Source organism: Puccinia triticina, chromosome 5A, assembly GCF_026914185.1.
Source record: "Puccinia triticina chromosome 5A, complete sequence".
Classification (NCBI taxonomy): domain Eukaryota; kingdom Fungi; phylum Basidiomycota; class Pucciniomycetes; order Pucciniales; family Pucciniaceae; genus Puccinia; species Puccinia triticina.
Window position 1 is genome coordinate 3,015,960 of NC_070562.1, and position 14,566 is coordinate 3,030,525.

A 14,566-nucleotide genomic window follows, 5' to 3' on the forward strand; every position below is an offset into this window, starting at 1 on the left:
TTCCACCTTTCAATGATCAGCTTGATTGCATAAAGTGATTGCAGTCCTTCGATTCCATATGTTGCTTACACTTTGGCTGTCCAATTGAATCTCAACTACAATCAGTGCCGTCACTTTTTATTTGGTGGACTATCTTCTTTTCTTGTTATCGGAATGGGTTATCAGGGCAGGGTCAAATAAAACCTGGCCAATAGTCTTGCTAGCATCCGCAACCATCCACCATTAGACCAGTGGATCAGCCAGAGAGTTCAAAAGAATAAGTACATGATAAAACCTGTGGGCCGGCCTTGGACGGCGTGTGTAATGCTTGCCGAGCAAGCTATTCCTGCTTGTCAACCAGCAATCCTCACCGGCGAGGGGATGCTGGTTTTTTAATTTTGTGCTCTACAGGAATCAGTAATAGTTACGGGAGCTGCCGTTATGTCAATGAATTGGAAGTAAGCAAAAGAAAAGGCGACACGAAACAGTGATATACAAGCTGAGCGTAACAATAACAAACTGATGGTTATTCAAAGTCGAAATGTTGGGAGGGAAAAAGAGTGTCGGACATGTGGTCCGTTGCCTTTTGGTATAGAGATTGTAGATCAAAAAACCAGAGCTTGAACTGATTTTGGGGTCGAGGAGAATGGTCATCAACTGCAGCAGGCAAAGGAGTGAGATAGAAAGCAAGAAGAAGTAAGGTGGATTCGAGAAGTTCACGGATTGAGAGGAATGGATTGGAGTGCCGGTTTCCATCAAGAGTAACCCGCGTGTCTTCTTCCTGGTGTTTGGCCAAGATTGTCGTAAAGCGTGCAAGACGCTTAGCAACTTCGATTGGACGTTCACTTAACAGATTCAGGGATTTTGAATCGACCTCTGGATCTAAAGTAAACGATACTTTCTTGGGAGTCGCATTCGACATTTTATACAAAAAGATTCTTGTTAACTTGACGATTGGTATGGTCAATCTAGCAACTTGGGCATTATATTTTTTCGCGGCCATCGTCTTCTCTGGCTCGTTGATTGAAGCCCGTTCGTAATTGAGATCTGTGATTGGATCGCCAAGTTTCGTTAGATGTTCCAATGTATCATTGACCAATTCTTCCGCCTCTAACCAATCGTCTTGTAGAATAGCCAAGTCGGAGTTTTTGGACCATTTGATTGTCTGATCGATTACCCGATAGCAGCTATCTGCTCTCGTCCGTATTTTTTCTCCCCATTCGAAGGTTCTCCTCCGATGTTTCAAGCTTTCTGGATTCTGACATGAGAGGCTGCATGATCGCATGAACTCCGCACCGCTTCCGATCAGGCGGCAAAGGTGTGATGTGATAATAATTTGGACTCTTGTGTGCAATCGATAACATCTGAATTCTTTGCATCGCCCCAACTTCCGGTGACTGGTGAAGACTCCTTCGAACGGGGCAGAAACAGACTCGACAGCAAGAGTTGTTTTCTTCAGGGTGTCATAGATCTTGGGTATGAGTTCCGAAACTGAATCGAGGTTTCGGCGTGGCTGCTCTCCCAAATTTTCTACGTCGAGTAAGAGCAAGAGCGCAGTGATGTGGTCTTTGAGTGAAGGCAGAAGGTTCGATTCCAGTTTTTCAATCAGCTCGTTCCTCCCGATCCGTTCATCTATCATCTCATCATTTGCGTCTGGCCGGTATGTTGCACCCAGTGCCGTCCTGAACTGCCAAGACATTCCTTCAAGCTCCTCCCGGACACGATCTATGGAGACTTGATCAGCCAGTCACTCGATGCTCAGGTTGGAAATATTTATGGGTTGCAAGGTGAAACTGGCTGACCTGTCTTTGAGTGACTGGAAGTCCACTCTGAGGCGACTGAAGACCCTCCTTCCGAATCAGACATCGCTTGTATTTCCTTCGAACTCGTTCCTCGCAAGATTCGAGCTTAACTCCTCTCCGTGGAGGCGTTTCGAAGGTCGTTACGCTCCCCCGAGGAGGGACTCGTGTTAAGTTCGGAAGATAATTGGAGGATGAAAACGCATTATTTCTGACTCAAAACAAGAAATTTTCAATCATCACCCGCACCCATGGGGCCATCATCAAAGATCTATGTACACGTGTACCAGAAATGCATGGAAAGAAAACAACAACAATCTGTAGTACATAAGAGAGAGCGAGGACGAAAAGGAAAGGGTATCGGCCGAGGGGGAGCTCACAGGTACATACGTGTCATCAACACTCAGCAACAGACCAGGCGTGTATGTCGAATACAGCAAGATACATATTTACGGCATTAAACCAAAAAAAAAAGTTTCTGTCTCTCTATAGTTTTGTAATGCAGGAAGATCTGGATGGGCAAGAATCGGATCTCCAAAGTGTGTGCGATGGCAAGGGCAGAGGGTCGAGCCCAACCGGCCGTCGCCCGGCGCGGCGCGCAAGGATATAAATATGGACCGTGTACTACGAGACGTGCCGGGAGGCGAGGAAGCTAGAAGCAAGCAAGCAGGGGGGAGAGGCCAGGGAGAGATGGCGGGGGTATGGCGGGTCAATCGTCGACGTCTTCGCCTTCGTCCCACGTGTGTTTGGACGGCCCGAGCCGGGCACGACCCGTGTCTTCTGAAGCGGTCGCAGACCTACATGGCCATTCACCAACCGCCCCGAAAGTATGTAAGCACGAGGGCAGAAGAGACAGAGACGAGGGAGAATACACTTGCATGAGGGAATGGTTCAGATGGCGCTGCTGTCTGATGAATTCATCGTCTTCGCGATCCATGGCTTCCTTCAACGCTTTGCCCTTACTTCCTAGCCCGATAACCGGCTCATGAGCGGTGGTCCTTGCGGTGTGATTTGCCGTCTTGGCATTGGCCAGAGTGATGGTGGTGGCATTGGTATTGGTATGCATATTAGTATGGGTGGCAGTAGTTGAAGAGCAGCAGAAGAGCTCGGTCGGCAGTTTGGGTGCTGTGTCGGTCTGAGGATGCAGATGATGATCGATCACGGTCGCGAAGCTTTGCAAACAATCGATGATGTGGTTCGCAGCAGTGGCAGCCGAAGAAGAAGAAGAAGGGGGAGGGAGGGAGGAAGGTGCTCCGGGCGTGGCCTGGTCGATCGGGGGCCATTCCGCCAGAGAGGCGCTGCCGTTCCTGCTCCCCTTCCGATGGTGACCGATGTGATGTGGATGTTGATGCAGGGGATGGTGGCAGTTGTGATGAAGGACCTGGGAGGAGCGTGAGGGGCGCATGGGGACGGATCGGGGGAGATGGATGCGCCGTTTCTCCTCGTTGAGTTTGTGGGAGAGGGCGAGTTTGAAGGCGTGTTCGGCACAGGCCTTGCAGGGGTAGTAGCGGAGGGTGTTAGTCTGGCCGTGGCGGAGGGAGCCGGCGAGGCCGGGGCTGGGGATGTAGTGCTGGTCGAAGGAGGGCACGGAGTTGGCGAGCGAGCGCTGGTCGAGCCCGAACAGTCGGCCCGGCGAGCCCATCGCCGACAGCATCGACCACCGCGCACTTCCCATCTTCGACGGCAACGCCGACGACGACGAGGCCGCTTCTTGCCCCGACCCACCGTGCTCCGATGGCGGCGAGGCGTGGGTAAAGGGGACCGGCGGCAGGCTTGACAGCTGGACATTGGGGGCTACCGTGTTTACTGGATGAGCGTGGTGGAGTAGCTCGTATGACAGACAGCCGTCCGGCAGCGACAACAGCCGGGGCAGCCGTCGATCCAGCAAATCGTCTAGCCAGCTCGGTAGATCGTCGGCGAGATTTTTGGGGGTGGGTTTGGAGTGGATCGGAAGGCTAGAGGAGGAGGGCACAGCAGCAGGAGGATGTGGGTCCGCGGGTGGCGACTGAGGCTGGTGGTCATCATGGTGGTTGAGCGGCCAGAGTTCGTGAGATAAGTGGGACTTGGAGTGGCGTCGGCCGGAGTCCCGGGTGGTGGTGGAGATCAAACTGGAGGAGGTGGAGCTCGGGCAGCTCGCACAAGCACGCAGGGGAGGGTTGGAAGGGTTCAGCTCGACATGGTGCTCGGACCAGCCCCATTCGGTGGTCTCGCGCAGCTGGGCATGGGCGTATTCGACGGGGTCGACGAGCCAGACGATCGGATTGATCGCCCGGAACTCCGTCGATTCGTCTTGTATGCACTCTAGGATCTCTGTAAATTGTCGGGAGTGAAGTAACGCCAACAGTTGATGGCCAACCTGGCAGATGAAAAAAAAAGAAAAAAAATTAACATCGGTTTTATAAAACGTGGGGGGCGGATGAGACCCACCTCCAAGGCTTGCGACAAAGCGACTTCGACGGGGCACCAATTGATGACGACTGGGTGAGGTTCATGAGCTCTGGAGATATCAATGTGGGGAGCGATTTCGAATCTGATCAGATCGGCGCCGCCCTTGGCCCACTTGTACAGGCCGTGGGGGCCCTCGTTGGGCTGAAACCAGACCCTTGCGACATAGACTTGGTTGGCGGACTGGTCGTAGGATGATGATGATGGTGGTGGTGGGCCGAGATGAGGATGGTTGATAGTGTTGTTGGTGTTCCTGGTTTGGCTGCGGGCGAGGGTGTTTGGCAAGCAAGCGTTGGTGATGAGGACCTGCTTGACCTGTCTGAGGAGGTCGGCGAGGGGCGTGGAGGGGCCGAAGACGAGCAGGCGATCGGGCGAGCAGTCGAGATGGTCCTCGATGTCGTATGCGGCATGGAGCCGTTCGGCCTCGGGGGCGGGCAGGTCGGCAAGCTCGTCGGGTCTGAGTCTGTCGTTGGACTCGATCACCGGGCCTCCCGCGGGCTCGTTTGCAGCCGATGCTGGCTCGGAGTAGATCGACCAGACCGGCAGCGGCGGCTTGAGCTCGTTGACGAGGTGGGCCAGATGGAGGTCGTCGAGTGGGGCGAGACAGTGGGCGGCGGCGAGGATGTCGTGGGGCAGGCTGGGGATGGCAGGCTGGGGCTGGGTGGAGGCGGAGAGCGTCGTCCGGGGCGAGAGGGGGGGGGAGGCGTTGGCCATGGTATGGTGGGTGGCGGCTGGTCCTGGGTGGGGGGGACGGGCTCGCCAACCAAATAAATATTTATGGATTGCTGGATGGACACCTCTAAAAGCATACATATACTCAAGCTTATATACAAAAAAAAAACTACTCCGGATGGCAGTCACAACGAACTCGTACTGCAAGACTTGGACGAGACAAACAACAACAACAACAAAGTAAAACACAAGACTACTGCTTAGTTCTGCATGGCAATCCAGGCTTCATTCAAGACAGCAAACACCGATTTAGCAATCATCTGCTCGGCCACCGTGGCATCCTTGGGGATCTGCTCCACAAAACCACATCTGGTCAGATCCCCAGCTTCGGAGCAACATCAGAGAGAAACACGAGAAAACGGCGACTGAACTTTGTCGGGGTGGACCTTCGAGATAGCCCGGACGTACTTGACCTTGACCTGCGACTCCGTCAACAGTTCCGCCATCGAGACTTTTTTCCAGCCGAGCTTATCCCACAGGACGGCGTCGAGGGAGGCGATCAAGGCGCGGAGGTTGGTCTCCTTGCCGGACTTCCAGGCCGCGATTCGCTCGTCGACGGCGTCCTTGGCATCCAGCTTCTGGGCCTCCTCGCGCTCGATCTTCTCGTGGGCCATCTTGAGTCTCTCGACGGCTTCCGAGGCCCGTTGGGCCCCGATCCGCTCTGCCGCCCTCTTCGTCGTCTCCCCCGTCCTCGTGCTCCCGTTGGCCTTCGGCTTCGCCCGGCTCGCCCCGGCCGTCGGAGCAGAGCCGGAGGAGGCTGCCGAAGGCTTGCTGACCGCCTGCGAACAGCGCCCCAGACCCTCGTTCACTATCTTCATCCCCCCCGCACCCTTCGTCACCCCCCCACCCAGCCGTCGGCAGTTCTCCCAGTCCACCTTCGCCTCCTCCCATCGCTCGGCCTCCTCACTGATCCGCGCCCGTCGGCTCAGCGCTTTGCCCACTTGCTCGGCCAGGTTCAGGCTCGTCTTCAACTCGGCCGGCAGCCGGCTCTGGTTCCATTCGAGACGCTCGCTCAGATCCGAGAGGGGCTTGTCCAGCCGGCTGTCTTCAACAAACAACACTTCGAGCACCCGCTCCACGTCGCTCCGAGCCCCCTTACCGTCCCCGTTCTTGAGTCGAGCAGCCGCCCGATTGTTGAAGAGCGACAGGCTTCCAAAGTAGACATTCTGTGGACTGCTCTCGCCTGTTGGATCCTCTAGGACACCGAGGGCTTGGGTGTAAGCTGCTTCAGCACTTCCGTATTGGCCTTGCTTAAAGAGTTCGTTCCCCTTGGCTCGATAAACTTCAGACTGCTTGGCTTGTTGCGAACTGACTGTGACTGCAGGCCAACTTGGGAAATTCGCTCTTGGGGCGGCTCGCACGGGCAGCGGTTTCGAGCTTGTTGATTGTGGTGCTGGTGCATTACAAGCAGCCAGACTAGCATCAGAGGAGAAAAGCAAGTCACCAGTATGATTATTAGGTTTCTTGAAAGCTTGAGGCTCTTCAGTTGGCTTAGAGCGCATGGTTCTTTCAGTGACTTGTCGCCGGGCCGACGAAACATAAGGCTGTCTGGAACTCGAGCCGCCGGTTTCCCTGGAAGTAGATGAGGCAGGCGATCTGTGATCGGGCTTGCTTGATGAAGAACTATCGGAAAACGGAGCCAAAGATGAACCCCGATTCTCCTCTTCACCGTTCACGGAAAGGGCTTGTGCGTCTCTCATCCACTTGGGTTTCAACGCCTCCCCATCCTTGGGAGCACCGGCGTTAGTGGTACCCGTTTGGTCTTCGATCACCTTCGTTAGGGATGCTTTCCCTTGTTTCCAGAATGAAGCTGCTTTGCCGAGGGCTGTGGTACCGTAGGCCGATGCTTGTGCCAACAGCTCAGCAGCCTGGTCTTGTATCTCCTTGGCATTGACGGCCGAGAGGGCCGTGGTCAATTCCGACTTTGCCTGTCCATTCTCTTGCGCTGGATTGTTCTGGGACGATGGTCCACGTGGTTTCCGGCGGGGCTCCGTGGGTGGTGGCGAGCCAAGCACATCATCTTCACGGCTTGTCGGCTCACTTTGAGCACCCAAGAGGCTCTCGACCGCCGAGGAGACGTCCCAATCGCCTGTCTTCGGATGTCTGGTCTGAACTAACGCCTGGCGCGAACGAGCAGGAGAGAAGCCTATCTCGACCACTTGGCCGAGGATGTGCGGGGGAGGCGAGTTGGTTCGGCCAGGAGACGGCTTTGCTGGTCGCTGTTGCATGTTTCGAGTGCTCGGACCAGCCTGGGGCGAGTGCTGTAAAAGCTCGGTGGCCTGCTGCTTGATTCGGCCGGCATGGACTTGATCGATCGGTGCCCCGAGAAGACCCAGGATGTCATCCCCAGAAGACGACGGTTCATCCGGAAGAGCGATGGAGCCCATCGATTTATCGGGTGCCTCGACCGGGCCAAACTCGTCGCCTAACAGAGAGTCGGCCATGTGGTCGAGGGCAACTGATCCATTCCTGTTCGGGTGGGCGTGTGGGGATTTGTCTGGCACCTGATCGAAATCCGAAAGGGGATCAATCCCCCAGCTGTCTCGTTTGCTGGCGGATTGTGAGCGGGTAGAGTTCGGCTGAGGAGAGGGTGCCGGAGGATGCTGTAAGTTCTTGGGCTGGTCCAGTAAGTCAAAATCCCAAGACTGGGATGAGGTGCGTGACATGTGTTCATGATTCTGAGGTACCAGGGAGGCATTAAGATGTGGCGCTAAGGGAGAGTTCGATCGCCTGAGGCAAGTATGTTGGTGATGTCAGCTACGCTTCAAAATGGACGAGAGAAGAGTAGGGGAACCGACGCACGCTCCTGGAGGGATAGAGTTCGCACTGAGGCTAGAAGTTTGGGGACGAGTTGGGGCTCGAGTAGAGTTCGTCGAACCATTGCATAGCTGGTGGTGTAGTTTCTGGTTCTGTGCAGCTTGGAGTCTTTGGGCTATTGTCATCTGCGAGGTGGTGGACTTCTGCTGAGAAGAGGCCGTTGATGGTTTTTCGCCGAAGATTGAGCTGAAGGCATCTTGGGCGTTGTTTTTTGAGGACAATCCTGGGGATGCTTTCTGGGTTTTCATGGCTGGTGAGATGGCCCTTGAGATCGGCTGATGGGATGGTGATGCTGATGAGGATCGGGCGATGGAGGCGGATAGATAATCGAACGACGAGGCTCCCTTGCGATTGGCTGGGTTGGCTAGGCTGTTGGCCGTTGCAGTGGGGAAGGTCAGGTCGGCGATGTCGTCCATGATGCTGGGTCTGTTGGGTTGTTTCGTGGAGGATGGCGATGGTCAAGAGAAGATGGAGTGAGAAAGTGACGTACCACAACACTACCACCGGGGGGCACTCGGGGAGACCGTCCAACCGACACTTGTTTCACTTCTGCGCTCAAAACCAGCTGGCAGTTCAATAAATGAACTCATGGGTGGAGACCAAGAGGTTGAGAGTTGGTTGAATTGGAGCAAATCAATTTCTGCAGCATAAGGCTGTGTTGAGGTGATCCCCTGGAATAACCTCAACAACATTTAAATTTGCTGATTGCAACCAATGAAAACTGGGGTAACCTCAACCCATTCAACCATGCTGGAGTAGCAGTGAGCCATCCCGTACTGTTCAGGTACTGTCACTGATGTCATAAGAAGTCTTCTTGGACAGAGCATTGGCAGAGGAACAGAGCTTAGAAAAATATTAAGATAATGGAGGAAATTTTTCCCTACCTAATTTACTGTTCTGCTGAATTGGATGGGGGACCCCTCCCCAGAGGGAACCTCCAAAATTCATGCAATTTGTCAACCATGGGGCCTGAGTCTTGAGAGAATCAGTAAAATGGTATTTCCATTCCTTTTTCTAGCAGGACCATTTCACATGGGGTGAACAAGCCTTCTTGGGGGACCAAAAGATGTCCAAGGTCATAGAGTAACTTTTCCTTATTTTTTGTGGGCATTTTGTTGCAATTTTGATTTATCTGCTTCATCCTGTGTCAAACACCTTGTGAAGTTGTGTTGTAGCACAGAACCCAAATTTCACAATGTTGTTGGAATTTGAACTTGTTTCCGCTCTCCTGTTTTCCTGTCAGCCTGTCACATGCATGTTAGCCTTCCCTTATGCATGTATTATCTTCTTTATTCATTGTGTTTCTTTCTGCTCGCGCCCACATCTTGAACACATGTAGATAGTCTATTTAAACCCGAGACTATCCTAGGAAATCCAGATCATCAGTCCTGACCATCTTGATCCCTTGTGCACACTTGAGCCCGCACTCTGTCTTATCTACGAAGGCACTTAAGCCCCTTTGAGTGAGTTACTTGGTCCTTTTTCTCAGACATTGTCTTCTATTGGCTAAAAGCCGATCTTCTGCCCTCCGCCCGTTCCGCTTGCCTACGGTTGAAAATCCTTCAAATGTTGCAAGACATCAAGCAGCAATTTCTTGTGGTCAACAAAGCTCTAAAATCTGGTCAGCCTGAGGCAATCCCTCCCAGCCAACATGGAGTAATGTGCTCTTCCGGTTTGGAAGAATTTGGCAGTCTTTGTAATGGTTTACAATAGTTGGCAAGGTTGTAACCTCTCAGTCAACAAGATTAAATACCCTTGTTGTCTCAAGCTTAACAAAGCCTCTCTGGAGGAGGGCTTGGCAGGGTCTCTGTCTTCAGAGGTTTGTGCTTTGCACAAGCGGCACCTTGTAAAATGACTTCAGAAAAATAAATATAAAAAAATAAAAAGTATTTGGAACTTCACAAAATTTACAAAATTGCTTGCATTAAATGATGATTTTGGAAAATCTTCAATACCATTCAAAAGAAATAATGAATAGCCAGGATCCTGTGAAATGAATGATAATAAATGAAAAAATGAAGTCTAAAATCCATTCTGAAATTTTGTGGGCAGCAAAAACACATCAAACACTGGTTTTTTGTTGCCTGCAGTGCAGTTTTGTATAAATTTTTGATGTATTTTCACTGCCTGTAAAAATTCAGAATGTATTTTTGACTTTATATCTTTCCAGTGACTGTACATTGAAGCCAAGTTTCTTCCTCTTTTCAACTGAGAATGACTAAACATCTGGTATTTGTTAAAATTTTTGTTGAGAAGCTTCTCCAAGATCCCCTCAAGCTGGTGGCCTGGGGAGCAATACTCGTAAACTCTAAGTCATTTGCTGGGAACAGGGGACCTAGGGTAAGCTTCTCAGCAACAGTGTTGACAATCACCAGATGTAGGTCCATGTTGCTCAAAAAGTTGAGAGCACATATCCAATCTCTGCAGCAATGTTGCCAAATCCCAAAATCAAACTTTCCTGAAGCCTGCAATTCTAGAGTGGCTGTTTGCAATGCCACTGTCCTCTACGCTAATCATCAGTCTGCAATCTGTTGGTTTATCTTTCTCCAACCCTGACATGTCTCCTATTTGCTGGTTTCAAAGTGTTCAAATTCACATGCTTTGAAAATGTGTTCTGTCACACTCATGGCCAGAACTCCTTGGATTGCCAGGATCAAGCTGTAGTGTGGTGAATTTGCTTTGATTTAGTATTGCAAAGCCTGAATGCTTTGCTGAGACCTGGCACTATATCACTGACACACCTGAAAAAAAAGCAATTCAATGACAGTCTTGATGGGCCTTGTTGAGTTCCACTTACCAGTGGAGACCAGAAAATCAGCTAATCTGCTTTTGCCACTTTGGCTACCTATCCTAATGAGGGTTTCAAAGTTGGCCAAGTGCAACTTGTATGAAGTTTTGCAAGTCAGTGTTCAAGTTTACTCTTGAACACCTAGTTGCAAAATTGCATGCATTGCAGGTCATGTAAGGGGATTCAAATTTGGCCAATTGCAACTTGCATGCACTTTTGCAAGTTGGTGTTCAAGGCTGTTTCATGCAAGTTGCACTTGGCCAACTTTGAAACCCCCTTGTACTAAGCCCCCTAAAACTTCTTGAACATCTTTTTGCAAATTCCGCATCAAGAACAGCCTTGAACACCAACTTGCAAAAGTGCATGCAAGTCGCAATCGGCCAACTTTGAGAATAATATAGCACCCAAGTTCTTGTGGATGTTAAAGGTATTTGTTTTTTCAGGTGATACTGAGTTTTTTGTCAAGGCTTCGCCGCAAAGTAGTTACCACTGGGGCACTGCGTACGCGAAGGGAGGGAATTGGTTAAGTTGGATCTCGATCTGAATGTTCTTGACATGATTGACTTTTAAGGCTGTTGAACTGCTTGGCAAGTTGGAGTCTGGACAGGAGCGCAGATGTGGCAGGTCCGACACTTTCATATCGGAGCGGAGCGCTACATATCCGCGCTGTGGTCCGCTGAGACGTCGCTCGAACGGCTCGGGCCGGGGGATGTTGGTCATAAAAGCCTCGAAACAAGAGTACACACCAACACAACACATTCGAAAGCTGATCATCACACCTGTCAACTAAACTCGACTGACTTCCACCATGAAAGTCCTCTCGATACAAATCCTGGCCATCCAAAAACCGCACCAGCCACCTGGTTGGTCCCTTCCTCTTATTTATATCTCCCCGATGCTCGCATACCAATCGCTTTGATTTACCTTTGTGATCAACTCCTTTGTAGCAATCCCGGTCGCTCAAGCTTCTGATTTATCTTCATTTGGCTTTCTTCAACGGGGAAGGTACTAGTCCACTGCTTTTTTTCAATACTCGCTTTCACACATTCAGTTTGAAGCAATGCGTCTAACAATTGTGTTGTATTGGTGACGATGTAACTCTTCTAGCATCGGCGAATTTTTAAATTTCTTTTCAAAAACAGTTGCCGAAAGAACCGCATCAGGCCAACGACAATCAGTCCAGGAGAACAACTATACAGCGCACGCCTATCTTCGGCCGACCGAGAACCTGATAGGCATCATCATAACCGATGACGAATATCCTGTCCGAGTAGCGTTCTCCTTGTTGAACAAGTTACTAGACGAATTCACCACGAAAATCCCCGAAGCTAAATGGAAAGCAGCCATCGCTAATCCTTCCAATTCGTCTTCGCCACCAAACCTCGGCTTCACTGCGGTCGATGAATATTTGGTCAAGTATCAAGACCCCAAGCAGGCTGATACGATTTTGAAAGTTCAACAAGAACTAGATGAAACCAAGATCGTGCTTGTACGTTGATTTCTTTGTTTCTCCTTCCTGCCCTAGTTTAAAATAACTTATCCCCATCGTAATATTGACTTGCTTTCGTTTCATTCATTTCACCACTTGCGGGTTGGTTAGCACAAAACAATCGAGTCTGTATTGGAAAGAGGAGAGAAATTGGATAGCTTGGTCGAACGTTCAAACGCCTTGAGTAGTCAATCGAAAATGTTTTACAAGACTGCCAAAAAACAAAATGTATGCATGTCTTACTTTATGCGACGATCAAACAAACAAAAATTAACAATTTATTCGTTTCCCTTCTCTTAACCTAGTCATGCTGTCTCATTGTCTAGGTCACGTATTAATCTTGATATTTCTACAGTTGACTAGGATGTGTTTTTCTTTGGCATTGAAATCATTTTTTCTTTTCTATCAGTGGTCCGGTCTAAGCAAGATAATACAACCGCATTTTTTTCCCTGTCTTGTGAAGTCATTTCAATGTTGTATTCCTTTCAACTCATCCTAAAACAAAAATCAACCACGAAGTTTTCATTTCTTTGGCCAATACAGATTGCCCCACTCTGCTATATATGCTATCTTTCTGGATAACCTTACTGAATAGACATGAAACTAAGTATCTGACATACACCACGGAGGCACTATTATGGTTTCACTTTTCACTTTGAACATACTTTGAAAGGGTACTGCTCAATAGTTTAAACAAGCATACAAATAATATTTAAACATTATTTGAGACATTCAAAAAATGTGTGAAATGTGCTATGGACCATGGTTGGCAATGTCCCTACTGAATTGAAGCTACTTCAAAAAGTTTCACATCTGTGGTGTAGCCACACCATTGAAAAGGTCATGAACAATGCTGTGTTCAGAAATTAAAAGCTATAAATATATAGAGGGTCTTGAAAAACTGACTCCCAAAAATTAAATTTTCAACTCCCAAAAGTTGTAGATGTTGGAGAGAGTGGATTTTGACGTCCAGCCACGCTCCCTAGGACCAATAATTGGTCTGGGAAATTTTTGGGATTTGGAATAAAAATTACAATACATTGTTTGGGAGTTGGACCTTTAATTTTACAAAAGATGACAAAAATAAAGAAAAATTTATACCTTTTCACTGGAGCGCCCGAAGCCCACCAAAGTTTACAGCAGGAAGAATACCCACTGAAGAGCACATTTTGAGCTTCATGGTATTAAAACACCCCAACAAAGGGGTGTGCTACTTTGGGTTTAATTTGGCAGATTCCCTATTGAGGAAAACTACCAAAACCTTGGTGCAGGTGCACCAAATTTTCCAGCATCAATTGAATTACTTGGTCTCCAAATGCTTAGCTGCAAGGCAGTAACCCACAAAGATATTTTTTGAGGCAGTGGGACTTTTGGTCATATCACCTACTACTAACAAAGGTGGGTCAACTACACTAGTAAATAGTACCTCCTGCACAGTTAAAAGTGCCTCCAGAACATTTGAGAGTGCCTCTGGTACAGTTAATAGTGCCTTAGCACAGTTGAGAGTGCCTCTGGTACAGTTAATAGTGCCTTAAGCACAGTTGAGAGTACCTCTGGTACAGTTAATAGTGCCTCTGGCCCTGTAAAAATTAATTCACTCATAGTTAATAGCACCTCCAGAGCTGTTTCTGGCACTAATAACAGGGCCCAAGACAGAAATCTTATGTAACCACTACAACTTCCAGCTAGAGTTAAACCCCGGAAGGGCCAATAAATTAGTGCTAGTCTGACGTCACTGCTTTACCTGGTCCTACCAGAAGAAACTTGTCAACTGATTTGTTGACAGCTGCAAATCTTGTCAATGTGTCAAGCCATTAACACAAAATCCCTTGGGTAAAGTAGAGCCACTGCCAATAACAGAGGGCCCATGGACCAATATATCCTACAACCTCATCACCAATTTACCTGAGTAAAACTGCTGCAGAAGTATTTTAACTGTAGTAGATGATAAATCAACTCACCAAAATGGTTCACACCCACCTTATCCCCTGCCAATTTTGAGAAGACTATCAAATCAAACAGACTGGTGGAATTGATGCTATGGTTATGGTATTCATGGAGGCTACACACAAAACACAAAGCTGTGGTATCTGTTGAGTTGTCTGTTATTCTGATACCATGATGTATCACCACAGTATGGCGGGCAGTTGAATTGACCCATGAGCACTACCAACCAACCACCCAGCTGGCAGCCACAAGTGTCTGTAGCCTAGTTGGTAAAGGCAGCACTCTAGTATGTGTCTCAGCATGGCTGAGGTTGTGAGTTTGACTCTCACCAGACACATCTTGATTTTACAGTCTCTACAGTATCCAAAGGGTCTAAGTCACAAACAATCTATGAAAACAGCTAGGCATCCGGCTATACCATTCAACAGTGTACCACTGAAGAAAAGGCAATGAGAGATATTCAATAAAGATGCAGAGAAATATTTATGGTACTTCTCTGGGTACCATCAAGATGACTGGGAGCCACTTCTAGCCACTGAAGAATTTTAGTACAATAAAAATGAGAATGTG

General features: G+C 49.2%; 4 protein-coding genes across 4 annotated transcripts; 1 reads left to right on the plus strand and 3 right to left on the minus strand.

Moving 5' to 3' along the window:
* Positions 1-505: 505 nt before the first annotated feature.
* On the minus strand, positions 506-1,845 carry PtA15_5A367 (uncharacterized protein; the record flags this gene model as incomplete). The annotated part of the gene is made up of 2 exons (XM_053169120.1): positions 506-1,704; positions 1,782-1,845. 2 exons carry the CDS (start codon positions 1,843-1,845, stop codon positions 506-508), a joined length of 1,263 nt encoding a protein of 420 aa, XP_053020349.1.
* Positions 1,846-2,487: 642 nt separating this feature from the next.
* PtA15_5A368 (uncharacterized protein) lies at positions 2,488-4,937 on the minus strand (the record flags this gene model as incomplete). Its single annotated transcript, XM_053169121.1, has 6 exons — positions 2,488-2,575; positions 2,651-2,796; positions 2,860-3,159; positions 3,541-3,840; positions 4,015-4,134; positions 4,206-4,937. The coding sequence occupies 6 exons, from the start codon at positions 4,935-4,937 to the stop codon at positions 2,488-2,490; spliced, it is 1,686 nt and encodes a 561-aa protein (XP_053020350.1).
* Positions 4,938-5,155: 218 nt separating this feature from the next.
* On the minus strand, positions 5,156-8,188 carry PtA15_5A369 (uncharacterized protein; the record flags this gene model as incomplete). Its single annotated transcript, XM_053169122.1, has 3 exons — positions 5,156-5,245; positions 5,327-7,685; positions 7,758-8,188. The coding sequence occupies 3 exons, from the start codon at positions 8,186-8,188 to the stop codon at positions 5,156-5,158; spliced, it is 2,880 nt and encodes a 959-aa protein (XP_053020351.1).
* A 3,180-nt stretch (positions 8,189-11,368) lies between these two features.
* On the plus strand, positions 11,369-12,375 carry PtA15_5A370 (uncharacterized protein; the record flags this gene model as incomplete). The annotated part of the gene is made up of 5 exons (XM_053169124.1): positions 11,369-11,423; positions 11,508-11,565; positions 11,668-12,049; positions 12,161-12,277; positions 12,355-12,375. The coding sequence occupies 5 exons, from the start codon at positions 11,369-11,371 to the stop codon at positions 12,373-12,375; spliced, it is 633 nt and encodes a 210-aa protein (XP_053020352.1).
* Positions 12,376-14,566: the final 2,191 nt, after the last annotated feature.